This window comes from Capricornis sumatraensis, chromosome 1 (assembly GCF_032405125.1).
Source record: "Capricornis sumatraensis isolate serow.1 chromosome 1, serow.2, whole genome shotgun sequence".
Taxonomy (NCBI): Eukaryota; Metazoa; Chordata; class Mammalia; order Artiodactyla; family Bovidae; genus Capricornis; species Capricornis sumatraensis.
This window is the reverse complement of record NC_091069.1, coordinates 257,838,091-257,864,843: the sequence shown is the minus strand read 5'-3', so window position 1 is coordinate 257,864,843 and position 26,753 is coordinate 257,838,091. Positions and strand designations below refer to the sequence as shown.

Sequence of the window (26,753 nt, the reverse complement as noted above, 5' to 3'; positions counted from 1 at the left end):
TCTGGAAGCTTTTAAATGTCTTCGGAGAGAGCCAATGATTTTCACGTAAAAATCCTCCTCCAGTAGCTCAGCATCTTTGAGCTTTTTAAAGAGCATTAAGAAATATATATCTTCCCTGGTAGTTCAGAAGGTAAGGAATCTACCTACAGTGCAGGAGATCCGGTCCAGTCCCTAGGTCAGAAAGACCCCCTGGAGAAGGACATGGCAACCCACTCCAATATTCTTGCCTGGGACAATCCCATGGACAGAAGAGCCTGGCTGGCTACAGTCCACGGGGTCTCAAAGAGTCGGACGTGACTGAGTGACTAACACTCAGATATACTCTCTTCCTCTTTGTATATCACCAGTGGGAAAGATAGATCACAGATATTAATAAATTCTTCCTGAATAAACCAAAACATTGGTGATTAGGGCTGAGCCAGTGGCAATCTTGAGATGCTGCAGGTAATTTTGTAACATCCTGTGTGATATCAAGCCTAAAACAGAAATGTTGGATTTCCCCTTCTTTTTAAAGAACAACCAAGAAACCACTTTCCCTTTGTGGACTACTGAAATTAGAGAGTATGTTTATAATGTGTTAGAAACCTGCTCATCGTGCATTCAGATGGAGCTCATAAAAAGAAATGATGTACAACATCCTAGATTTGGCCCTGGGTTTTGGTCAACAGAACACTTCCCTTTCTGCTATAAATTCGGAATCGTCCTGCCACTTTGAAAGCCGTGGCTTTTGCCTCTCTCTCTGGGAGAGATAATGGGTGAATGTCCAAATTCCTCCTGCCTTTGTTTATCTTGAACTCAGTTCTTAAGGGAAAAGGTCTCCAGTTGGATGGCTTAGGCCTCCCAATGCTACTAGTGAAATTCTTTGGGACGTTGCCCTCCTCTCCACACAGGATAATTCAAATTAATCAGAGGAAGCAGGAAATCAGCAAGACGAACTAAATGCTATAAATCTTAAAGATAAACATGTCGTCTTGTTGGTTTGAACCAGCTTTATAGCAGTCACCATCAATCAGCACCTTTTAAAAAAAGAGGTGCTGGGGCCGGTTAAAGGATTACTACTTGGACAAACCAAGCATTGACTTCAAGTCGCTTCATGGACAGGAGGCTCAGCTTGTTTCTGCCATCCTCACCCACTTCCCTGACCATCTCCTCCTCTAACCTCTTTTCTCTTGAATTAAACAAGGCAACACGGATGGATATAAAGCAGTGGCTTTTCTACTTCTCTTCCACCTTCCCAGTGAAGGCTAGACTTCTCTCTGATGGTCAGAGGATCTTAAATGGATGACAAATGCTAAAACCATAAGCAAACCTAAGACATCTCCTCTTGGGTGACACAGTTTCAGTCTTTTTAAATTAAACTGTTGCCCCAGCTCTTGAGAAAGCAATGGATCTGTGTACTAAGAACCAGACCATTTGAAAGCATGTTCCAGGCCCATTTGGGGGCTTCCCTGGTGGCTCAGATGGTAAAGAGTCTGCCTGCAATGCAGGAGGCCTGGGTTCAATCCCTGGGTCAGGAAGATCCCCTGGAGAGGGAAATGGCAACCCACTCCAGTATTCTTGCCTGGGGAATTCCATGCACAGAGGAGCCTGGTGGGCTACAGTCCATGGGGTTACAAAGAGTTGGACATGCCTGAGTGACTAACGCATTTTTCTTCCAAGCCCATTGCCTTTGGCCCATCAGACACAAGGAATGCTTATAGATACTAGTATTCAGACTTCTAGAGCACCTAATTTGTGCCAGGTCCCTTTTAAATCACTTTCAAATATTAATTTGTTTAATCCTCATAACAAATCTATCAGGTAGAGATTATGATTATAGCCATTGTACAGATGAGAAAAAGCAAGGGACCTTGGACAAACTGGCCAGGATTAGAATAGGCAGTGAATGTTGGAGCTGGGGTTTGAACCAGGGTGTCTCACTCCTCACCAGCCAGGCTCAGGTTTACTGTGCAGTTGCTCTGTGCCACCCAGGCTTCAAAGGGCAAGGCTGAGCTCACAGCCGTCTGACTTCTGAGGACACGTCCCTAACCATTGTGCTGCACTGTCTGTATACAGAATGAATGTTGTTTTATCCTTGCTTTTTAATGGAGAGAGAATTATGACATCATGAAACAGGAACTTCAAACTTCACTGTTTCTTCTGCACGTTCATCTGTCAAGCATTCTGTGAATCACATCAAGGCACAAACAGCTGACAAATTACAAATGGCAGGTTCTCTCAATGGGTATTTGCACTTTATGAGCAAAGAGTACCTGAATCAAGCGGCAGAACCTCGCTGGAGGAATTCTAATCGTTAGCCAACCCGGTGGAGGTGATATTTGGTCAGCTGGTTTATTCTAAGAAGATTCAGGAGCTGGGCAGTTGAAAGAAAACAGCTGTTCTACAGTCATTTCTACGGCTACCTTTCCAAACAAATGTAGGGGAAAATTTTTTTTAAGTATTTGTTTTGTACATGAAGTAATCATTGTTGGCGTATCCCCACACAAAGTAGATTGATGGGTGAGATGTCCTTCCGGCAACTTCAGTGCGGCAGAGCTGGGAGGTGAGGGGTAAGGACAGACCTCATCATAGCTTTTCAGGAAAAACGTTAGGATCTGGGGCTTGGATATCTTCTTCTGGCTTAGCCACCCTCCGGAAAGCAGAGATAGCCACTAGGTGGAGAGCCTGCCCTGGCAACATGAGGCTGCTTCTAGAGATGTGCAGCTGGATTTGGGCTTCAGACCAGCTTTTCTCTGACGACCCTGACGGTGGCACTGTACCAGCACATGGACCCCATCGGCCATGTCCTCCTTGGAGGATTCCGTGGAGTCTAACCCTTGGGCCCATGAGGGGCTCTGCGTGTAATGATGTTTCACTCTCCCCTAAGATATGACCAGGGGCTGGGACCGAGAGCAGAGGACATGTCACAGCTTGTGCTCAGGCAGGAAACCTCTGACTAGCAGACAGTACTTTGTGGGACTTGCCGGAGTGGGTGGGCATCGGACAGGTGCTCTGAGATGATCTGATTCTCCCAGAGAGTTGTCAGGGTTGTCAGCCTAGAGCTGAGTCTGGACTGACTTTTAGATTGGTTTACAATCAATCCCCCAAATGTTAGTTGGTAATTAAGTGCCTGGTGTGTAAGTTTGTCTTTGGAGAGTGGCTCGGGGAAGCCGTTTCTGCAAGCTGCCCGTTACTCTGTCTGTCAGGAGCAAGAGAGGTCTGACTGCCTCTAAGGAGCCTCCATCTAGACACCCACTCACTAACCCTCTGTCTTTTCTGATCCAGGGGAGAGAAGGCCAGAGGGGAGTCCAGGGTGCCTTGGTGAGTAGCCTTTCCCTCCTGTCCTCTATGGGAGGTGGGGCCAATGAGTTAGCATTTGATAAGGGTGCTGCAGGACGTGCAGAGCCCTGGATATGAGCCCTCCCAACTGGTGGATCCAGTGTCCATCAGTTACGCTGCCAGACATAGGACAGACCTAAAGTAAGGCAAGCCTCCTTCATGAACACCTCAGAGACAGGGGACCTGTGCAGTTCTGCAGACTCTGCTATTCATACACCCTGGGCTTCGTCTGCAAGGCAGTGAAATTCTGTCTTAGAGTAAGCGATGACCTGGAGTTCAATCATTAGACAGCATGGAAAAGTACAATCCCAAGCCAAGAGGGGCACGATCCAAGTCAGACAAGACAGTTCCAGGCACCATGCCATGGAGCACTAGTCCCATGAAGAGAAAACCTGTATGGGAACCATGTGAAGAGAATCTTAACACTGAAAACTCATCCATCAGGGGGAACCGGGCACGCCTGGACCTCAAGGCGCATCAGGAGCTGAAGGACTGCAAGGCTCACAGGTGTGTAGGAATATTTATAACACTGATAATAATGCTGTTATTCTCATGGGAAGATGTAGTTCTATATCAAAATGAAGTTGCCCCTACCCTTCTCCATGGTACATGTCTCAGGGATTCTGCATTTCCCATTGTGGGTAGATGACTTTGCCCAATTTTTTGCAGCTCACTGATGAGGAAAGCTTGCTCTTGTGTGTACCTGGCATCGTGTCTACATTCTAATCTTACTGAATTATTGAGACCTTAATACTTTGGCACTAATAAGTATCCGGATCAACCAATTGGTTTTACTTAAGTGAGGTCCTGCACACAGACCCCCATAAAGGAAAGTTAGAAATTGGCAACTGTTACTCACCTCTTCTGAAGCTAGCTCTATGGGGAGTGACAGTGCTTCCAGAATATCACTGATAGTGTTCCATTTGAGGCATCTGCATTTTCTCTCAGTCATATCATTAGTGAGATACGCATTGGAGTTGCAACATCTCTTTCTTTTCCATGTCAAACATATGCCAGGGTCACCCAAGAGAGTGGCTTTAGCACAAGGGGAGTTGGTCATCTTGCTATTCTTTGGAACTCTGCATTTAAATGCGTGTATCTTTCCTTTTCTCCTTTGCCTTTTGCGTCTCTTCTTTCTCAGCTATCTGTAAGGCCTCCTGTGACAACCATTTTGCCTTTTTGCATTTCTTTTTCTTGGGTATGTTCTTGATCACTGCCTCCTCTACAGTGTCACAAACCTAGATGATCACTCACCTAGAGCCAGACATCCTGGAATGCAAAATCAAGTGGGCCTTAGGAAGCATCACTATGAACAAAGCTAGTGGGGGTGGTGGAATTCCAGTGGAGCTATGTCAAAATCCTAAAAGATGATTCTGTGAAAGTGCTGCACTCAATATGACAGCAAATTTGGAAAACTCAGCAGTGGCCACGGGACTGGAAAAGGTCAGTTTTCATTCCAGTCCCAAAGAAGAGCAATGCCAAAGAATGTTCAAACTACTGCACAATTGCACTCATTTCACACACTAGCAAAGTAATGTTCAAAATTCTCCAAGCCAGACTTCAACAGTATGTGAACCGTGAACTTCCAGATGTTCAAGCTGGTTTTTAGAAAAGGCAGAGAAACCAGAGATCGAATTGCCAACATCTGTTGAATTATAGAAAAAGCAAGAGATTTCCAGAAAAAAGTATACTTCTGCTTTATTGATTATGCCAAAGCCTTTGATTATGTAGATTACAATAAAGTATGGAAAATTCTGATGGAGATGGGAATATCAGACCACCTTACCTGTCTCCTGAGAAATCTGTATGCAGGTCAAGAAGCAATAGTTAGAACTGGACATGAAACAACTGACTGGTTCCAGACTAGGAAAGGAGTACGTCAAGGCTGTATATTGTCACCCTGCTTATTTAACTTATATGCAGAATACATCATGCGAAATGCCAGGCTGGATGAAGCGCATGCTGGAATCAAGATTTCTGGGAGAAATATCAATAACCTCAGATACACAGATGATACCACCCGTAAGGCTGAAAGTGAAAACGAACTAAAGAACCTCTTGATGAAAGAGGAGAGTGAAAAAGCTGGTTTAAAACTCAACACTCAAAAAACTAAGATCATGGCATCTGGTCCCATCACTTCATGGCAAATAGATGGCTGACTATTGGAAATAGTGGCTGACTTTGTTTTCCTGTGCTTCAAAATCACTGCAGCCATGAAATTAAAAGACACTTGCTCCTTGAAGGAAAAGCTATGACCAACCTAGAAAGCATATTAAAAAGCAGAGACATTACTTTGCTGACAAAGGTTTGTCTAGTCAAAACTATGGTCTTTCCAGTAGTCATGTATGGATGTGAGAGTTGGACTATAAAGAAAGCTGAGTGCTGAAGAATTGATGCTTTTGAACTGTGGTGTTGGACAAGACTCTTGAAAGTCCCTTGGACTGCAAGGAGATCCAACCAGTCCATCCTAAAGGAAATCAGTCCTGAATATTCATTGGAAGGACTGATGCTGAAGCTGAAGCTCCAATACTTTGGCCACCTGATGAGAAGAACTGACTCACTGGAAAAGACCCTGATGCTGGGAAAGATTGAAGGCAGGAGGAGAAGGGGACAACAGAGGATGAGATGGTTGGATGGCATCATCGACTCAATGGATGTATTTGAGCAAGCTCTGGGAGTTGGCGATGGCCAGGGAGGCCTGGCATGCTGCAGTCCATGGGGTCACAAAGAACCGGACATGACAGCCAGCCTAAGTCCCTCCCCAGCCTTTGTCGGGAGAGAAGTGATGGTTGCCTCAGTCCTCCAGGGTTCCTATGATGCCCAGGCTATGAACCAAGGTGAGTCAAGGGCTCTGAACACCATTTGCCCTGAGCAGCCAAAACATCTTACAGCTGCTGTTTTGGTGATGAGAAGCTACACTAGCACTGCTAGTTTTCCCTTCCATGCGAGAGAACCATATGAGAACCAAACAACTGATGGGAAGTAGGGCAGAAAATATGTTTTAATTCCTCTGATAGAGATCTGCTGTGAAAATGTCCTTTTGTGCTAACTTAGATTGCCGGGAGAAATATCAATAACCTCAGATATGCAGATGACACCACCCTTATGGCAGAAAGTGAAGAGGAGCTAAAAAGCCTCTTGATGAAAGTGAAAGAGGAGAGTGAAAAAGTTGGCCTAAAGCTCAATATTCAGAAAACGAAGATCATGGCATCCGGTCCCATCACTTCATGGGAAATAGATGGGGAAACAGTGGAAACAGTGTCAGACTTTATGTTTTGGGGGCTCCAAAATCACTGCAGATGGTGATTGCAGCCATGAAATTAAAAGACGCTTACTCCTTGGAAGAAAAGTTATGACCAACCTAGATAGTATATTCAAAAGCAGAGACATTACTTTGCCGACTAAGATCCATCTAGTCAAGGCTATGGTTTTTCCTGTGGTCATGTATGGATGTGAGAATTGGACTGTGAAGAAAGCTGAGTGCCGAAGAATTGATGCTTTTGAACTGTGGTGTTGGAGAAGACTCTTGAGAGTCTCTTGGACTGCAAGGAGGTCCAACCAGTCCATTCTGAAGGAGATCAGCCCTGGGATTTCTTTGGAAGGAATGACGCTAAAGCTGAAACTCCAGTACTTTGGCCACCTCATGGGAAGAGTTGACTCATTGGAAAAGACTCATGCTGTGAGGGATTGAGGGCAGGAGGAGAAGGGGACGACCGAGGATGAGATGGCTGGATGGCATCACGGACTCGATGGACGTGAGTCTGAGTGAACTCGGGGAGATGGTGATGGACAGGGAGGCCTGGCGTGCTGCGATTCATTGGGTCGCAAAAAGTCAGACACGACTGAGCGACTGAACTAAACTGAACTGAACTGAGAACAACTTGCTTTCTCTTTCACACACTGAAGTTCTTTGGCCCAATAACTTGCCACATCAACGGAGTCCATCTGCCTATTGTTTGTGTCTCGCTTCCTTCTTCTGTAGGTTTTATTTCTTCTTTAAGTCTCTTTTCCATTTCTACCCGTTACAGAGGGATAAGGTCTGATACCCAGGCAGGGAATTTCTTCATAAAAGCTGCTCCACTGAGTCTGGATCTCCCAGTGTCTTCTTTTCTGAGACAAGCTTAATCACGGTGCTGAAGGGCTGGACTGTTGCCATGCGTACCTTTCAAGAGCAGCAGCAAGAAAGTCACTTTTCACTGACTTCATTGCATTGTGTTTCTTTCGTTACCACCAAAGGGAGCAAGCGGACCTCCAGGCAGGAAAGGAGAGAAGGGGAACGAGGGACACAAAGGACCTCAGGTGCGTGACTAAGGTGGTCTTGTCAGTGGCCTCCAGCCTTCCTTCTCCTCTTGCTTCGAAAACATCTTCACCTAGAGATTATTTTATATTATCTAGATGTGGAGTCTTTCATTTGAGGATTCACTTGGGAAAAACTGGGGAAAAAGTACTCAGCACAGCTCAGATTACTTGTTCATTCCCCCTTCTCCTTTCCTGGGGTTTGATTTGGAAAGCACAGACCTACTCCATCTGCCTGAAGAAAGCCTTTAGGAGAATGCACAGCATGCTGATTCAGGAACATTTAAAAACCTGATACATTATTCAGGCTTTTCTAATTTTTGAAAATTATCTGTGCCATGCCTGTCTCCATTGACGAGAGATATTTGAAACTGACTCTACCAAGATCGCTTCCTACCCAAATTAGTTCAGCTTTGAATTCAGCCTCTGAAGCTACTTGGTTCCTGAGTTTCTGACGGTGAATAATGAGAGTGTGGATGGGAAGAGATTCATATGAAAATTGTTCTGAATCTGTTCACTTTTTCAGTGCAGATGGCGAGAGGCTAGAAGGCAAGGGATACCTGTGTTTGCTTAGTGATCTTCCCAGCATGTTTGTGAGAGACCCTTTGGCCCCCTTTGCAGGTTCGGGTCACATTCAGCGTCCTTTTCACACACGTGGGTGGCGCAGAGCACAGAAGTGACAAGGACAGCCCAATGTCGTATTCTAGCAAGATCAGCTCGTTACACGGTGCCACATTCAGAAATGATGTGTGTTGTGTCTAGGGTGCCATTTTAATTTCTCGCTAAGGCCCCTTTTGGACTAGCCACATCCCTGTAAATGAGGACTTGGGCTCCTTTAACCGGGACTGAAGCCCAAGGCATCTGGTTTCAGGTTGGGTCTCTTCTTAAGCAAGTATCAAGAAGTCGGCAGAAATGACACAAAAGCCAATCTATTCTGACGGATTTTGTATGAATTGCTGCAGTGCCAACATCTGTGTTTCCTGTTTTCTTTCAGGGTGCTCCTGGACCAGCAGGAGAGAAAGGGAGTGTTGGAAGGCCCGGTCTTTTGGGGAAAAAGGTAAATTCCTACAGATTTCAAATGCAGAGAAAAGAGGAGCTCCATTTTTTTGATTTTCATGTTTAATTCATCACATGATCCAGGCACCATCAACCACTCACCCATTTTCTGCAACAGATTCTTTTCCTTCCCTGCGAAATTGCCTCATTTCACTAGGAGAGACACAGTTTATTCACCGATCCTAAAGCAACTCTCATAAACTCAACTCCCTGGTTTTCTGAATGCATCAAGGCACTTGTGGCAGAGTCGGCCAGGGACATGGGGGATGTCAGAACTCAAATCTGTTCATGCATACAGTCCTCTGTTTAACTCAGCCTGCCTTCTTGGAAGTGTCCTTACTGGAGATCCCTAGAGAACAGACCACTAGCCTGTTCAGTATCTCACTCCCCTGCTCAGAACCTTTCAGAGGCTCCCTCCTCCAGGGCAGCTTCATGGGCCTGAGATCCATTCAGTCATACAGGGGGCCTCACTTAGAAGGCACCTGTGCTTGGCTTCATGCTCTGCTTTCACTGTCTGGAAGGTCTTTGCATTTGGGTTAAGGGTCCATGCTTCCATTTGGGTCCCAGAAATTATGTCACTTGTCCTAACTTCCCAGCGGCCCTTAGGAAAATCTCCAAACTTCCCAGTAGCTTCAGTTTAGTTGCTCAGTCATGTCCGACTCTGCGACCTCATGGACTGCAGCACTCCAGGCCTCCCTGTCCATCACCAACTCCCAGAGTTTACTCAAACTCATGTCCATTGAGTTGGTGATGCCATCCAACCATCTCATCCTCTGTCGTCCCCTTCTCCTCCCGCCTTCAATCTTTCCCAGCATCAGGGTCTTTTCCAATGAGTCAGTTCTTTGCATCAGGTGGCCAGAGTATTGGAGTTTCAGCTTCAGCATCAGTCCTTCCAATGAACACCCAGGACTGATCTTTAGGATGCACTGGTTGGATCTCCTTGGGGTCCAAGGAACTCTCAAGAGTCTTCTCCAACACCACAGTTCAAAAGCATCAATTCTTCAGTGCTCAGCTTTCTTTATAGTCCAACTCTCACATCCATACATGACTATTGGAAAGACCATAGCTTTGACTAGATGGACCTTTGTTGGCAAAGTAATGTCTCTGCTTTTTAATATGCTGTCTAGGTTGGTCCAATAGCTTAGAGGACTCTTTGGCTCTATTTAATTCTAAAGCTTCCTCCCTCATCTTGCTCCTGTGTAGTTGCCCTGGCTTTTCAGTTTACCTTCCCTTCTCCATACTCATTCCTCCCTTGGTCCTTCCAGCTCGCACAACTCATACTTTAAGCCTCAGCATCCCTGTTTCCCTCCTTTAGGCAGCCAGCCTGCCAACCCCACCAAATCTGACTTAGAGTCCCCTTCTCTCTGCGGCCATGGCACCCTGAACTTCACCATGTGGTGTCAAATTGCATAATTGTCTCTCTTTCTAACCAGAGTATTCTTGATGAGGGAGAACCATGTCAGCTGTGTTCAGCAGTTCCTTTTCCAGGACAATAAATAATTGTTGGACGCGTGAATAAATCAGCAAATGAATCCACTCTCCCTGGAGTAAATTTTCCACTCGTTCCCATCTCCATTGGTCCGTCTAGGGCACTGGGAAAGCAGTGCTGAGTCCTGCTTTGTGCTAGTGTGTCCTGCTTGCCTTCAGGAAGATCATCCATTGTTTCCTACACTCCCTTTCCTTATGGAGCACTCTGGACCCTCACGGAGAACACAGAGTGTCCCCAGCGAACAGACAGAATGTCGTATGGTGGAAGCCAGGCTTGATTTTTACTGATCTGAAGCTCTTCTTGCCTCACTCACTAGGGAGAACCTGGGATTCCTGGAGATCCAGGGCCAGCGGGGCAAGTGGGACGGCGAGGAAAGCAGGTACAAGGTTTAAGGACCCCCACCCTTTCTCAGTTCCGAGGGCTCAGTGAAGGGAAGAGGGCTGATACAATCCGTTCAAGCAGCTGGGTCCTGAAGATGTTTTGGGACCTCCGAGGAAGATGTGAGGACATTCCTCTGGCTCCCTGCAGCTTTCATTCTGCAGCTGGTCTGTCTGCTGAAACAAGGGGAGAACAGCTGTTAACAAGGAAAGCAGAATGCAGAGAGAATAATGGATGAGTTCAGTATGTTAACAACATATATGGCCTTGTCAGTTGCAAGTCAGGACTGCCAATTTCCCCTGTAAAGCTCCAGAGTGATGAGAAGAGGGGAGGATCAAGAAAGATCAAGAAATAGGGTACCTGTTTTAGTGTCTCCGGCTGTGCCAGGGTCTCAGTAGTTCACTGAGCCACCAATATAGGAAAAATTAGGAAAAATTTTATTTTATTCTCAAAAATAATGTTTATTAAAATGTTGCACGTAGATATTGTAGAAAGTTGGGTAAGCGTAAAACATGGGAAACGGGGAAGAAAAATTACCCATAATCCCACCATTTTGAAATACGTAATATTGATATCCTGGGATACCAAAAAACTTCTATTTTTCCCTATTAACATTGTATCATGAGCATATTTCCAAGTCATTACATTTTCCCTCAGTGTTGCTTTTAATAGCTTCAAAATATTCTACTGAATGTGTGTGTACCTTAGCTCATTTGACCGATTTCTTATTACTGGATGTTCAGTTTACTTTCAGTTTTTCACTGTTTTGAATAGCACAGCAATGAACATTCTTGTATGTAACTAAGTTTTTAGATGAAGCCATAATTAATTTCTACATAGGAATTTCTAGAAGTAGCATCGCTAGGTCAAGGAATATGTACATATTTAATTAAGGCTTTAAACCTTATTGCAAGATGCCCTTAGGAAAATTTAAACAAGGTATGAATTGTTGTTATTCAGGAAAAGTATTCGCTTCAGGGCATACATACCAACAATAGTCATTGTCCTTTTTTTCCTTCTTTACCAATTTTATCTCATTACTGTTTCAAATTGCTTTTCTTTGGTTACTAGTGAGGATAACAATTTTCCATATGTTTATTGGCCATTTATAATTCTCTGAGGAATTCCTCACCCAGTGTTCTTTGGACTAGCTCTTAGTTTTACAGGAAAGTAACCACTGCTGATCTGTCAGTCTAAATGGCCATGCCTCTGCCTCCTGCAATGTCTGAAAAGCAGAGCTGGCCGGTGAAGTACCAAGGCCATACCAGGAAGTGCAGGAAACTGAGCAACATGCATATTTTAAGAGTTCAAGGTCGTCATCAGGCCCCGTCCATGTGGAAGTCCCCAGGGCTCTGCTCCTGACACCATATCTCCCCAGTATAAGTTACAATTAATTTTCACTCTTAAGAAACTGAAATAAACTGATATGTTCACAGGGTGATTATGGCATCCCAGGCTATGGTCCTGTGGGACGAAAAGGAGTCAAGGTAAATATGGAAAACAATTATTTCTGTAATTGGTGAAAGTCTGTCGCTTGTGTCCAACTCTTTGTGACCCCGTGAACTGTAGCCCACCAGCTCCTCTGTCCATGGAATCCTCCAGGGTTACTGGAGTTACTCCACAGTATTGGAGTGGGTTGCCATTCCTTTCTCCAGGGGATCTTCCCGATCCAGGGATCAAATCCAGGTTTCCTGCACTGCAGGCATATTCTTAACCATTAAACTTAATAATAGAAGAAATGGTTATACTGGAGAAATGATTTATTTATGTTCTCTGCTGAAAATTGTAGGGTCCACGAGGATTCCCTGGAGATATGGGCCAAAAGGTATGGTGCACATGAACTTGTCAAACTTGCCGTGATCTTGACCTTCTACATGAGAAGGAAGATAAGTCAGTGGATCTGAATGAAACAGAAAAAAAAAAAAAAAAAAAGCAGGATAATTGGTTGCCTGAGCTTAATGAAAAAAAGGACCATACTTAACTCTTATGAATCCTTAAGTTGGAAAAGATGTCCTTCACTGCCTGATAGTCCTTGTCTTGAAACCCTACCTCTAGGTACCCCCTCAAGTTCACTCCTTTGTCTTTTTCTTGATTTTTCTACCCTGGTGATCTTATGCAAAACTCTTGGCTTCTGCTGTTGTTCTTTGCCCTTCGTTATCATGGCTTCACTTCCTTTTACCTGAAAGATTACAAAAGCCTTCTCATTGGTTTCCTACTTCCAAATTTAACCTGTCCAAGTTAGTTCAAAACACTACTGTCACCTGATTTTTTTCCCAAGGTATGGCTTTGTTATGTTACTTTCTTGATCAAACATCTTCTGGAATTCCTCATTGCCTATTGAATTTGACCTCCAAGGGCTGCGACCAGATGCCCCTTCCATTTCAACCAGAGTAGCTCAGGTTATATGTGTTCTATACACTGGAATTCTGTGATAAGATTTCTTTTAAAAATCTTACAAATGAACTTATTTGCAAAATAAACTTATAGACACAGAAAACAAATGTGTGGTTACCAAAGCGGAAAGTTGGGGAGGGATAAATTAGAAGTTTGGGATTAATATATACACTCTGCTGCTGCTGCTAAGTCGCTTCAGTCGTGTCTGACCCTGTGTAACCCCATAGATGGCAGCCCACCAGGCTTCTCTGTCCCTGGGATTCTCCAGGCAAGAATACTGGAGTGGGTTGCCATTTCCTTCTCAATGCATAAAAGTGAAAAGTGAAAGTGAAGTCGCCCAGTCATGTCCGACTCTTACCGACCCCATGGACTGCAGTCTACCAGTCTCCTCCGTCCATGGGATTCTCCACACTCTACTGTAGATAAAAGAGATAACCAACTGTATAGTATAGGGAACTATACTCAATATTTTGTAAAAATTTTTAAGGAAAAAGAATCTGAAAAAGAATATATATATGTGTGTGTGTGTGTATGTATAACTGAATCACTCTGCTGTACACTTGAAACTAACATCATAAATCAACTATACTTCAATAAAAAGTCAAATAAATAAATAAAATTATCCTGTCTAGAAGAGTGGCTTCCAATCATTGATGGAAAATACGGGTGAAAAAATTGAATGTCTGAGCTAATTGACTCAACCTCAGTATAGGAAAATAGCCAAGTTTTGAGTCCCCTTAAAACTGCTTTTAATTGATGAATTGCCAAAAGAGATTCTTTCCTAGGTGGAGAAGGGTACAAGAAGGGACTATATAAATAACTTTTAGGATAGGAGTTCTCATTGTAAAGGACCAATTTTCTAATTTGCTGATAAAGAGAAAATTAGCATATTTCAATTTACAGATAAATGTGAAATTAGCTTATTGATTAAGGGCTAAATTAGTTTTCCACCCAAGTCAGAATAAATTTGCTTTTACCTTTAACTTTTTGAGAAACGACTCAGGAATTTAGGAAGTAATTCATTGATGGTACTTGATAAAGTCAGTACCCCATATGTTTTCCTTGATTTTCAAGCAGTTCTCTTTAGGTATTTTTAGTCACTGATGGAATAGCCAATGGGTTGATATTTACGCATAAATATTTGTGTTCTCAGACAATTAAAATAGTTTGGGGAATATCTAAGTGTATCATTTAGACTTAGTTCTAAATGATAAGAGGAGATAACATTTAATGTTTAGTATGAGATATAGTTACAAAATCAATTAGGTTTTGGTTTGGAGAGAATTATTTTCATATTTTCATAGCAAGCATTTTAACATCTTGATGTCTTATATTTGAATCTTTAGGGTGATGCTGGTGATCCTGGAATTCCTGGGGGGCCTGGACCCAAAGGATTTAGGGGATTAACTGTAAGTGGTCTATAATTGCAGAAATAATAAATATTTCTTTGAAGATTCTGCCTTTTATGTTATAAATGTGGATTGTCAATCCAACCCAGGATTATCTGAAATGCCACTTCCTAGCTGTGTGATCTTCAACACAACTTTTCAGGGTCTCTATTGCTGTAACATGAGAGTTAAACTTAATGACACCAAAAGTCACTTTGAGCTCTAAAATTCTATGGTTGCATGAATCTGAACTATTTTAAGTTTTCGCAGATTGATAACAAGCTGTTCCAATAAATGCCAGTGTCTTCCAGTCTTTTCTAAGACACATATTAAAGCCCAGAATATTAGCCCTGCAAGTGGAAATCTTCCAATGTGAAGGAGCTGACATCTTCCCACTGTGTCCTGGAGCGTTTTCTGACTATTAAAGTTCCTAGAGCCGTGGTCACTTGAGGTGTTCATTTTAAGGGAGTCTGTTGAGATGTTCTAATAGCAAAGTGCAGAGTTATAATTATTGAAAAACGAAACACTGAGACAAGCATCCTTTCGTTTTAAAATTGAGTGTTCTATCAATGGTCATTAGCATTGTGAAAGAGATGCAATTCAGTAGATCCAATTTACATCTGGCTGGATATTTTTCATTAGCATCTGTTTCCATTACCTTGGATTATGGGAAATGATACAGCCAACCCATGTCCTAATGTGTGTGGGGAGTTACTTTTCTTGTTTGATCCTTAGCAGATGGCAGGTTTTTATTAGATTTCCACATGCTCTAGTATATTTGCTTTTTTAAACGCTAATTCTAGCTTATGACTGATTCAGATTTAAGTGCACAGCCAGTGCCAGAGCAAAGGATGTCACTAGATGAAGAAGCTAGGAAGGAAATGGATGTTTACAAATTATTAAGAATGTCGATTTAAAGAGGCTCTTGATGAACGTGAAAGAGAGGAGTGAAAAAGTTGGCTTAAACCCAACACTCAAAAAACTAAGATCATGGCATCCAGTCCCATCACTTCATGGCAAATAGATGGGGGAACAATGGAAACAGTGACAGACTTTATTCTGGGGGGCTCCAAACTCACTAGTAAAGTAAAGCTCACAATTCTCCAAGCCAGGCTTCAGCAATATGTGAACCGTGAACTTCCTGATGTTCAAGCTGATTTTAGAAAAGGCAGAGGAACCAGAGATCAAATTGCCAACATCTGCTGGATCATGGAAAAAGCAAGAGAGTTCCAGAAAAACATCTATTTACGCTTTATTGAGTATGCCAAAGCCTTTGACTGTGTGGATCACAAGAAAGTGTGGAAAATTCTGGAAGAGATGGGAATACCAGACCACCTGTCCTGCCTCTTGAGAAACCTGTATGCAGGTCAGGAAGCAACAGTTAGAACTGGACATGGAACAACAGACTGGTTCCAGGTAGGAAAGGAGTCCGTCAAGGCTGTATATTGTCACCCTGCTTATTTAACTTCTATGCAGAGTACATCATGAGAAACGGTGGGCTGGAAGAAACACAAGCTGGAATCAAGATTGCCAGGATAAATATCAATAACCTCAGATATGCAGATGACACCACCCTTATGGCAGAAAGTGAAGAGGAACTACAAAGCCTCTTGATGAAAGTGAAAGAGGAGACTGAAAAAGTTGGCTTCAAGCTCAACATTCAGAAAAGATCATGGCATCTGGTCCCATCACTTCATGGGAAATCGATGGGGAAACAGTGTCAGACTTTATTTTTGGGGGCTCCTAAATCACTGAAGCCCTGGGGGCTCAGAGGTTAAAGGGTTTGCCTGTAAGGCGGGAGACCTGGGTTCAATCCCTGGGTAGGGAAGATCCCCTGGAGAAGGAAATGGCAACCCACTCCAGTATTCTTGCCTGGAAAATCCCATGGACGGAGGAGCCTGGTAGGTTACCGTCCATGGGGTCGCAAAGAGTCGGACATGACTGAGTTACTTCACTTTCACTTTCTTAAATCACTGCAGATGGTGACTGCAGCCATGGAATTAAAAGACGCTTACTCCTTGGAAGGAAAGTTATGACCAACCTAGATAGTATATTCAAAAGCAGAGACATTACTTTGCCAACAAAGGTCCATCTAGTCAAGGCTATGGTTTTTCCAGTGCTCATGTATGGATATGAGAGTAGGACTGTGAAGAAAGCTGAGCACTGAAGAATTGATGCTTTTGAACTGTGGTGTTGGAGAAGACTCCTGACAGTCCCTTGGACTGCAAGGAGATCTAACCAGTCCATCCTAAAGGAGATCAGTCCTGGGTTTTCATTGGAAGGACTGATGCTGAAGCTGAAACTCCAATACCTAAGCCACCTCATGAGAAGAGTTGACTCATTGGGAAAGACCCTGATGCTGGGAGGGATTGGGGGCCGGAGGAGAAGGGGACAACAGAGGATGAGATGGCTGGATGGCATCACTGACTCGATGGCCATGAGTTTGAGTAAACTCCGGGAGTTGGTGATGGACAGGGAGGCCTGGAGTGCTGCGATTCTTGGGGTCACAGAGAGTCAGGCACGACTGAGCGACTAAACTGAACTGAACTGAAACTCGCTGCAGATGGTGACCTCAGCCATGAATTTAAAAGATGCTTATTCCTTGGAAGAAAAGCCATGACCAACCTAGGCAGCATATTTAAAAGCAGAGACATTACTTTGCTGACAAAGATCCGTATAGCCAAAGCTGTAGTTTTTCCAGTAGTCGTGTATGGATATGAGATTTGGACCAGAAAGAAAGCTGAGCACCAAAGAATTGATGCTTTTGAACTCTGGTGTTAGAGAAGACTCTTGAGAGTCCCCTGGACTGCAAAGAGCTCAAATCAGTCAATCCTATAGGAAATCAGTCCTGAATATTCATTGGAAGGACTGATGCTGAAGCTCCAATACTTTGGCCCCCTGATGAAAAGAACTGACTCATTGGAAAAGACCCCAATACTGGGAAAAATTGAAGGTGGGAGGAGAAGGGGACGACAGAGAATGAAATGGTTGGATGGCATCACTGACTCAATGGACATGAGTTTGAGCAAGCTCCAGGAGTTGGTGATGGACGGGGAAGCCTGGTGTGCTGCGATTCATGAGATCACAGAGAATCGGACACAACTGAGTGACTGAACTGAACTGAACTGAAGAATGGCTATTTAGAATTAAAGATAAAAATTATAGAATCATCTCAATAAATGCTGAGAAAACATTTGACAAAATTCAACATCTTTTCCGTATAAAAACTCTTAACAAATTAGGTATAGAAGGAATGCACATCAACATAATAAAGGTCACATACAAAAAATCTGCAAGTAACATCACACTCGACAATGGAAGGTTGAAAACTTTCCTGCTAGGACCAGGTACAAGACAAAAGTTTCCACTTTCTCTACCCTATTCAACATAGTACTGGAAGTCCTAGCTAGAGGGATTACACAAGAAAAGGAAATGAAAGTCATTCTAATGAGAAGGGAAGAAGTAGAAGTGTCTATTTGCAGTTATGTCATCTTATAGATAGAAAATCTTAAAGACTTCATCAAAAAGCTGTTAGAACTGATAAATTCAGTAAAGTTGTAGGATACAAAATCAGCATTAAAAAATACCTTGTATTTCTAGACACTAACAATGAACTGTTGGGAAAATTATTTCGTCTCTGAGTTCTATGAGTAAAAAGGATGGCTATTTATATTAAAGTAAGGAATTTGCTTGACTTGAATTATTTTTGCTTTTTCTAAATTTTAAAAAGCAATTATAAGGTCTCATTAAGGCTGAGGGAGTCCCCATGGATAGAGGATGTAGAATCTCATGTATGTTTCTCCCTGCAGCTCACGGTAGGCCTGAAAGGTGAAGCAGGCTCTCCTGGACGGCCAGGCCCCCCTGGACGGAGAGTGAGTACACTCAGGAGAACTAAGTCGTGTGTGGCTTCTTAGGATGCCCGATGGAACGGGCACAGAACTCAAAGTCAGAAACACTGGGTTCAAGTCCAGGTTCTGTTTCTTGCTTCCTGGGTGCCCTTGGACGGGTCCCCAGGTCTATTAGTTTCCTTCTAAGACGGTAATGACATGTCCTGTTTGAACCACCTCCAAAGGTAGCTGCTGTGAGGATCATATAATCAAATGTGAATGCTCTTTGTAAATTATAAAATTTCAATACAAATATGAGCTGTGACTATTAATTTTTAGGAAGCTTTAAAACAGGGATAGAATTGCATAAGCTTCATTAAGGAGTCCTGACAAGTTGATCAGTTTCCCAAGGCACTGTTGTTACCTTCCTGAACTCATGATTTAGATGCTAAAGAGATATGGAGATAAAATCACAACTTTCCTCTGTGATTGAATTACAAGAGATTCAATTACCTTTGAAGCATTCCTGAGCAGAGCCAGGCTCATGGCTCACTGGCAAGATAGCCACATCTCTATTTTAGCACCTTTTGTGTTACTGTGATATTAACCTGTTTCTCCCCTCCTAAAGAGCACAGTCAAGTAAGAGCTAAATGTTGCCAGTGCCTGTGTTTTGTGTGTGAGGTGCAGAAAGCAGAGTGTAAGGAGAGAAGAAATTGCTTCTCTTGTTTTGTACAGCATGACTGTTTTCTGACTGGAAGGGCCCTTTAACTTGCAACTTTATAAAGGAAACAAAAACATGGATCTTCTGTGGAAAACTGAGTCTATAATAGAATGAGAATCAACCAGAGTAAAGGATACTCTGATATAACCTTTTCTTTCTTTTGCATGAGGGAACTAGTGACTGTTGTTAATCACGTGGGTGAGAATCTATTTCCTGGGTCAGTCCGGACTGGTCTCCTTTCCAGATTCTGGAGCTCACCCTGGGGGTCCCACATCTTCCTGCTCTTGTGTTTGGCCATGCTGGTCTAGACTGTGGCTTCTCTGTCCCAGGCCTGTGGCCCTTAGCTTCTCCTGAAGAAGTTGCTCCAAGTTATTCCAAGTCTTGGGACCTACTCTTTGCCATCTGGTCTTCTGTAGGATGTGGGCTCTCTGTCCTGTTCATTAGCTGGAAACTGTTCCTCCTTCCGTTTAAATGGCTGAGCATTCTTTTCTGCTTTCTGTTGTTACTTGGAAAGGGAAGAATGAGACTCTGCAACTTTTAGTGAGATGCGTATTTCCTGATTTGGATCAGGAAGAAAACATGCCCCCAGAGGGTAAAATCATAGAGACCATCACAGTTCTGGTTAACAGTAGCAGCACACAGAGGGACTCAGCACTCAGCAGACATTTATTTAGCTGCTCATTGGATGGATGGATGGATGGATGGATGGATGGATAGATGGACGGATGCTCAAGTCGTCGTTTAGAAAGAAGTTCTTACACTGATGTCAGTAGTTGAGCTTCTGGCGGGAGAGTCAGTGAAATTGTATCACAGTCATGAACATGTTATAACATTTTCTGAAGCTAGCATCCTAGCTATCACTAGCTGCCCAAAGGGATTCATATGTGCAAGCGCATTAAGAAACAAATGCCAAGAAGAAGGCTGATCCTCTTAAAAGGAATTAAAAGAGAAAAACTCAGAGTCAAGAAAGGCGGCTGAGTGTGTTTAGGAGCCTTCCTTGACTCATCTCACCCGGTTATGTGTACTCCTTCCACCCAACACCTTTCAGGATTTACTGGCTTGGTGTGCATGCTCCCCTGTGGAGTGTCCATTTTGCTATGTAATTGCCTTGTTCACATATGGGGTGACTGTGTGCTGCTGCCAGGAATTTAAATATACTTCAGTAAATGCCTCTCCTTCATGCTATTCCTTGGGAAGCTTACTGTTTATAATTTTAAGTATTCTTACAAGAAATGCCTTCTAAATGTTCTATCTGCAGTACATATATCTTTAAGAAATACTTTTATTTCTTTCCTTCTTGTCATCCTAGAAAAATCACTCAGTTCAGTCTAGGTAGATATTGGCTTAATTGATCACACACTGAAACAGAAAGGTTTATACTCTTGGTGTGTGTGAGGAAATAGCGTTGACGACTCCAGTTCTTCTACTAATAACTTGCTCTGTGTTTGTTTTCCTAGGGCCCTAAAGGGATGGCAGGGCAGCCCGTCCATTCTGTATGTATCTCATTATTCACACCCACACAAAATGCAGCCCGTTCCCTGGGACATGAATATGGCCACTTGGAAATCACCGTGCTCATGTTTCTTGTTTTCTCTCTCCTTTTCCACACACAGCAATGTGATCTAATCCAGTTCACGCGGGACCACAGTCGTGAGTATCTGTGTGTGTCTTAGGGCAGCGGTGATGGGTGAGGGCGCTTAGGATGAAAGCTGTGTAGGGGATGTGGAATCAGTAGGCTGGACTCGCTGGTGGAGAAGCCGTATGTCCTTGGCAGCAGGCTTGCTCTGAGTGCCTGTGGTGGGAACAGCTCATGACAAAGGTGGAAGGAAGAGACACAAGCCTTAGCTTAGAGGTGTACTTTCTAGAGGGAGAGAAAACACGCCCGTGAGATATGATGTGACCAACTCAAGAGGTGTGTGACTTAGCTCACACGGATAGCAGTTATGTACCCGTCCCTGGAGCGCATGATGTTAAAAGGGAGACCGTGGCGGTTTGAGGTTATATATATGCTGTTGGTGCCTGATTGCTCAGTCATGTCCCGTGTCCGACTCTGTGCGGCCCGATGGACTGAGGCCCACCAGGCCCCTCTGTCCATGGGATTTCCCAGGCGAGAATACTGGAGTGGGTTGCCATTTCCTTCTCAAGGGGATCTCCCTGATCCAGAAATTAAATCCAAGTCTCCTGCATTGGCAGGCAGATTCTTTCCCACTGAGCCACCAGGGAAGCCCCTATATATACAGACACACGCACACACATGCACACACACGCACACACACACACACACATGCACACACAGAAACACTGGAAACAAATATGAGAAGAGAAATCGGGAAAATGTAGCCATATATTATGTTCGGATGATAGACTTTTAGGTGGTTTTTCTTTCTTCGTGTTTCCATTGTGGTTTATAATCATGCCATACACTCACAATCAGAAGAACAGAAAATCCGAGAGACTTACTGAAGGAGATTAGATAAAAATGGAGTCTGCAGATGCATGGCCAGGAAAGACCAACAACAGAATCAAGTCTGAAATACCGTAAGACCAGATGGGGAGAGGTTTGGTACCACCGTGGGTGAGCAGGCAGAGGAAGAGTTGTGAAGAAAATAGATTGGTAGGAAGAGGTGAAGCGTCTCCACATTTCAGAGGGAAAGGAATGCTGTGCAGACCCTAAAGTGAAAGGAACTACAGGCAGCTGATGAAATGGAGTCCTTTAAAGGTGAGAATCAGGGAAGAAACTCAGAAAGCTGGAGTCACTAATGTCCTTAGAGGCGCAGGGATGGATGAGATTCCCAAGAATGTGCAACTAGAGAGACAGATACGGAAACCCAAGGGATGAGCCCAGGGAGTTGCCCTAGCAACAGGGTGGACCTGACCCCAGAAAAAGGCATTGCGGAGAGTCCTGACGAGTTTGGGCAGCTTAGGAAAAGGCAAAATGCAGCCAATGGAGAGAACTCCAGAGTGAGGTGTTGGGTGGGGTGGGGCAGGGAACCCATGTCAAAGATGTCTCTTGAGAGCTGAACGGCTCTCCAGCACAGTGAGGGGGTGAGAACCAGCCCCGGGCTCAGGGAGAGAACAAGGGGAGGGCCACTGTGGAGAGAAGAGCGTGTGACCTAAATCAAGGACGACCCGAGAGGTAGAGGGGTGGGGAGGTGAGTGCCCGCCTTGGAGGATTTGGGCTTTGTAGGGCACTTTCCAATACTGCCTGAAAGGAGTTAGGAAATTCGGTGGTGGGGAGGGAGTGGGCAGGGTTTGTAACCAGACCATGGAGCTGCAGAATGCAGAACTCAGATGGGGAAAAAGACCTTTGGAGCTAATTCAGACGGTCTTCCTTGACGGCTGACACCCAAGGCCCTGCAGGGTTGGAATCGTGCTCCATCGGGGTTGTTCTTCAGCCCTAGAACAGCTCTAGCCACCCTGGGATGGGGGCCTGGGCCCTGGGAGGCTGTGGAGAATGGGGAGAGAAAGCGGTGGTTGGAATAACATAGGAGGGCCCTAGTAATTAGAATTTTAGAAGAAGAGACATAATAAACAGGACTTTCAGGAAAAACTAAACATAAATATATAAATAAAATATAAATAAATATACACATAAAAATATAAAACAAGAAACACCCTTGAAAGAAGTCATGCAGCTTTGCCAGACTGAAACCCAGACATAAGTGTCTGTTCTAGAGTCTGTGCTTCTGGCATCACAGCTGGGCTGGAGGTTAACCAATGGGACTTCTCAGTCAGAAAAAGGAGTCTATTTCAGGCCTTGAGATGCAGAGGAGGCGGTGGGCCCTGTGTGCCCTCTGCTGACCCTCAGCATCTCAGCAGCTGCAGGATAAAGACGAACAAACGTGCTCATAGGACTGACGTGAGGGGGCGCGGGCTGCGGGCAAGCGGGCTGACAGCTGGGTTGTTGCCAGGGCTAGTAAAGTCTTTCAGTGTCTTGGCGTAATCATTTGCTTCCAGGGTGTTGCGTAAAAGGAGCATGGAAATGGTTAGGCTTGTGCTTAAAGATTTACCATTATTTCCCCCTGATTCGTCTCATGCTTACCATGCAAATCACTTGGAGAAACCAGATGCTCAGGAGAAAGCCTTGGGTGCTCCTTCTGTCTGGGTACGGAGATCACTCAAACACAGGAGCTGTATTTTTCTTTTTTTTAAGCAGAGACAAAGTTCATTTGGAAATCCCCACAGTTCAGCAGAAAAATAGAGGTTCCCAAGGTGTTCATCAAGGAAGACAAGAAGACCTCATATTTCAGTCCTGCCCTGCTGAACGGCTCTCAGAAGGCTGTAAAAAGAGAGACAGAACAAATTTAATTTTAGCTATCATGCCATTTGATCAGAGGCTTATCTGTTCTGTTTTTAAAACAAATGATCAGTGATTCAAATTCCAACCAGAGTTCTGGTAATGTCTGCTGGCCAGGGCTCACAAGGAGGAAAGGTCAGGAAGACCCATAAAATAGTAGAATTCTGTGTCCATCCTGCTCTCCCTTTTAACCTTGACTTCCTGTAATGAGGAATTAGCTTCATTTGCAATAAGAGCTACACAGAATACTAAGGTTTGTTGAAATTTTGTTTTGGGGGTTGTTGTCAGTCTGAATCCCAAAAATGTAACAGACTCTCTCTCTCTCTCTCTCTCCTTTTTATAGCTTGTTGGGAAGGTGAGTATCCTTACCATATTATTTCTCTTGCTGAACTACTTCCTGCATTCTGACAAGCCCACATACACACTACTATATATAGAACAGACTACCAGCAAAGACACTGTATAGCACAGAGAACTCTGTTCCATATTTTATAATAACCTATAAGAGAAAAGAATCTGAATATATATATATATATAAATGAATCACTTTGCTGTATGCCTGAAATTTATACAACATTGTAAATCAACTACACGTCAAAAAGTAATAAAGTAACAGTAAAGATAAATGGGCTAAAGATTTGAAAAAGGAACCTCATAAAGAAAAAAAAAAACACCTCTCATCCCCATGAGAAAAGGGACTTCTAACCTCTTTGCAGACACACATTATGACTGTAACTGTACACATCCCGTTTGGACCTGACTGTAAAATGCTGACCACCTGGTCCCCAGCCCCTTCACAAGCTGTTCTTTCCAAGTGCTGCCACAGTTTCCAACTCATTCTCTTCACTGGGTAGGTTCTTTGCTGCTGAGCAGTTCAGGGCAAGGCCAGGCGTCTGACCTCATTCTGTTGCTCCATCTGCTGCTAAGTCTGTGGACACTGGCACCTTGGACAGGTGGTGACTCCTTTCTTCCCTTTGACCTCCATTCACACCTCTCACCTCCACGTGTCCACCACTGTCAGCCTGACCCGGAGGATGGAGGAGGATCTTTCAGGGCCTCGACTGCAGCTGGCGTTCAGTGATCCCTCAGATGATGTTGCCCCTGAAACCAGTTAGGTCAACTCCAAGACCTCCTGGTCTCCTAGAGGCCTGTTGAGATAGAGTAACAGGATCTTTGAGCTCATCCCTAAGTTTGGTGCCGTTCCCTTTAATTCCCCCCAAAATCTGATGTCTAAGAGCTCAATAAAACTTCATGGATTTGAGTAAAATTTATCAGGTACCTTGCTGGCACTAGGAAAGCAAGAGATTAAAAATAAATGGAAGTTGGTACTGCCTTCTGGGGATATCTGTGATGGTGGGTCATCTATGAAGATACTTACCTACCATTTTGTTACGCATTTTTACTATAAGGTTAGGAAATATGTGCTACAGTCCATGAGGTTGCAAAGAGTCAGACATGACTTTGCAACTGAACAACAAGAAACAAGATACCATTTTTCTCATTTTGTTTTTCATTGTTGGGTTTCATATTTTTAAAAATTCCTTCACAGTAAAATGTCTTGAATCAAAACACATCTTGAAATCAACACTTTCTCCACTATTTCTATTACTGAGGACAGCGGTTGGCAGATGGGATACTTTGAATTTAATGTGCTTTGGGAGTAAGCCAGATAGGGGAGAGTAAAACAGCCTGTGTATATGGAGGGTTGGCTAATTTTTAAATAATTTCTTTTTCTCTTCCTGCGTTCAGACTTTAACAAGGCTATTATTTATACTCATAGAGGAGACTCCCTGTGAAATTCCCAAGGTGCAGTTATCATAAAACCATTAGGACTGAGTTGGGGGTTACAGACAGCTCAGTGCAGGTCTGCCATGGCCCCTTTCTCCTGACACCATGGCTGTCATCCCAAAGCCCCTGAAATCCCCTCTCCCTAGAAACAGCCTCTTTGTCCTCTGAAGGATAATCCCCAAGAAGAATAATGATCACCGTCTACCTTTCGATATCACGAGCCTCCTCAGACAAGCTCCTCGAAGGTAGACCTGTGTTTGTTCATCTTCACATGTACCTCACAGTGCATGTTACCCTGCATGTCACATGATGAATACTCCGGTGTTTGCCACATAAATGGATGAAAATCTTCCGGCTGACTTTATCATTATTAGTAGGTCATTTCAGAAGAGGTGTTTTTTTTTTTTTTTTTTAAGAAAATAAGCTTTCAGATTTTCCGAAAAGCCATAGTTTCCTTTTAAAATTTTCCATAGAGCAAAATTCACTCTTGTTCAGTTTTTACACATGCATGATTTGTGTAATCACCACAATCAGGATACAGGATAATTCCATCAGCCCAAACACTCCTTGCAGTTTCTTTGTAAATAAAAGATGGATGGCAGATGGTGAAGTCTGAACATTATATTGCCAGATATCACTATTCTGTATTTAGGTAACACCATAGGCTAACAAAGCAGAATCCTTTCCCCGCTTTACATGTGGATAGCTCTGATTCTAGATTTGATGTGACAGCTGCATTTTCCCAGACCTCAGTGTCGACTGTCTCACTGGAGTAAATGGAATGGGAACGCCTTTTGACCCAGTGAAACAACTTAACACTTCTGACTCTCATTTTTGTAGAAAAGTGTCCTGTGTATCCAACAGAGCTGGTATTTGCCCTGGACCAGTCCAATGATATCACAGAGCAGAGATTTAATGAAATGAAGGACATCATCACTTCTATTGTCAGCGACCTTCACATCAGGGAAAGTAATTGCCCCGTGGGAGCAAGAGTTGTTGTGGTTTCCTACAACTCAGACACCAGCTACCTCATCCGTGGGTCTGACTACCGTAGCAAGAAGCAGCTTCTTCAGCTTCTCTCCCAAATAAAATATCAAAACTCTGGGGAAGTCCGAGACATTGGGAATGCGATGAGGTTTGTGGCTCGGAACATCTTTAAGCGGACGTCTGCAGGAGCCAATGTGCAGAGAGTTGCTGTGTTTTTTAGCAACGGACAAGCTGCAAGTAGGTCAGCCGTCATCACGGCCACCATGGAGTTTAGCGCCTTGGATATCAGCCCCGCAGTCTTTGCTTTTAATGAAAAGGTCTACCTCGATGAGGCTTTTGGGGTAAGTACCTCCCTTGGCAATGTCTTTATTTTCAGGTACTGGTACTGGCAGAATAGGAATACTGGGAAGTAGGAATCAAGTGGTCTCTTGACCCCCTTTGCAATTTTCATAGCTGTCTTGTTGCCAGAGTCCTTGAAATCCAATTTCTGGTAAACACTGAACTGAATGCATCTTATCTCCATTTAAAAATCGAGACACTGAGGCCCAGATTGTTGAGTGACTTCTCCCATTTTGTACAGCTACTAAGCAGCTAAATCAAGCTTTGAACTTGTGTTTGTCTGATAGAGAGGGCTGTCAGTCTTCTGCTGATCTAGTATTTCTCAAATGTGCCATCTCTTGGCTGTGTCTCATTGAACAACTGGTCTTAACCTGTGACGGGTGACGTTTAAGGGACTTTTGAACCCTTAATGTTGTGTAAAACTTTGATGTGTATGAACCTTTTTCCCAAGAGGAGTTCTGTCCCTTTTGGATTC

The 26,753-nt window shown here is 43.7% G+C and overlaps 1 protein-coding gene across 1 annotated transcript in view; it reads left to right on the top strand.

Annotated features, from left to right (window-relative positions):
• Window positions 1-26,753, top strand: part of COL6A5 (collagen type VI alpha 5 chain) — a 139,944-nt gene that overhangs the window by 39,441 nt on the left and 73,750 nt on the right. The window contains exons 20-32 of the mRNA XM_068988804.1: window positions 3,265-3,300; window positions 3,763-3,825; window positions 7,555-7,617; window positions 8,609-8,671; window positions 10,476-10,538; window positions 11,974-12,024; window positions 12,327-12,362; window positions 14,278-14,340; window positions 18,129-18,191; window positions 20,325-20,360; window positions 20,481-20,517; window positions 23,508-23,519; window positions 25,793-26,280. Of these exons, the coding sequence (XP_068844905.1) occupies window positions 3,265-3,300; window positions 3,763-3,825; window positions 7,555-7,617; window positions 8,609-8,671; window positions 10,476-10,538; window positions 11,974-12,024; window positions 12,327-12,362; window positions 14,278-14,340; window positions 18,129-18,191; window positions 20,325-20,360; window positions 20,481-20,517; window positions 23,508-23,519; window positions 25,793-26,280 (1,074 nt within the window). The remainder of the gene's footprint in view (window positions 1-3,264; window positions 3,301-3,762; window positions 3,826-7,554; window positions 7,618-8,608; window positions 8,672-10,475; window positions 10,539-11,973; window positions 12,025-12,326; window positions 12,363-14,277; window positions 14,341-18,128; window positions 18,192-20,324; window positions 20,361-20,480; window positions 20,518-23,507; window positions 23,520-25,792; window positions 26,281-26,753) is intronic.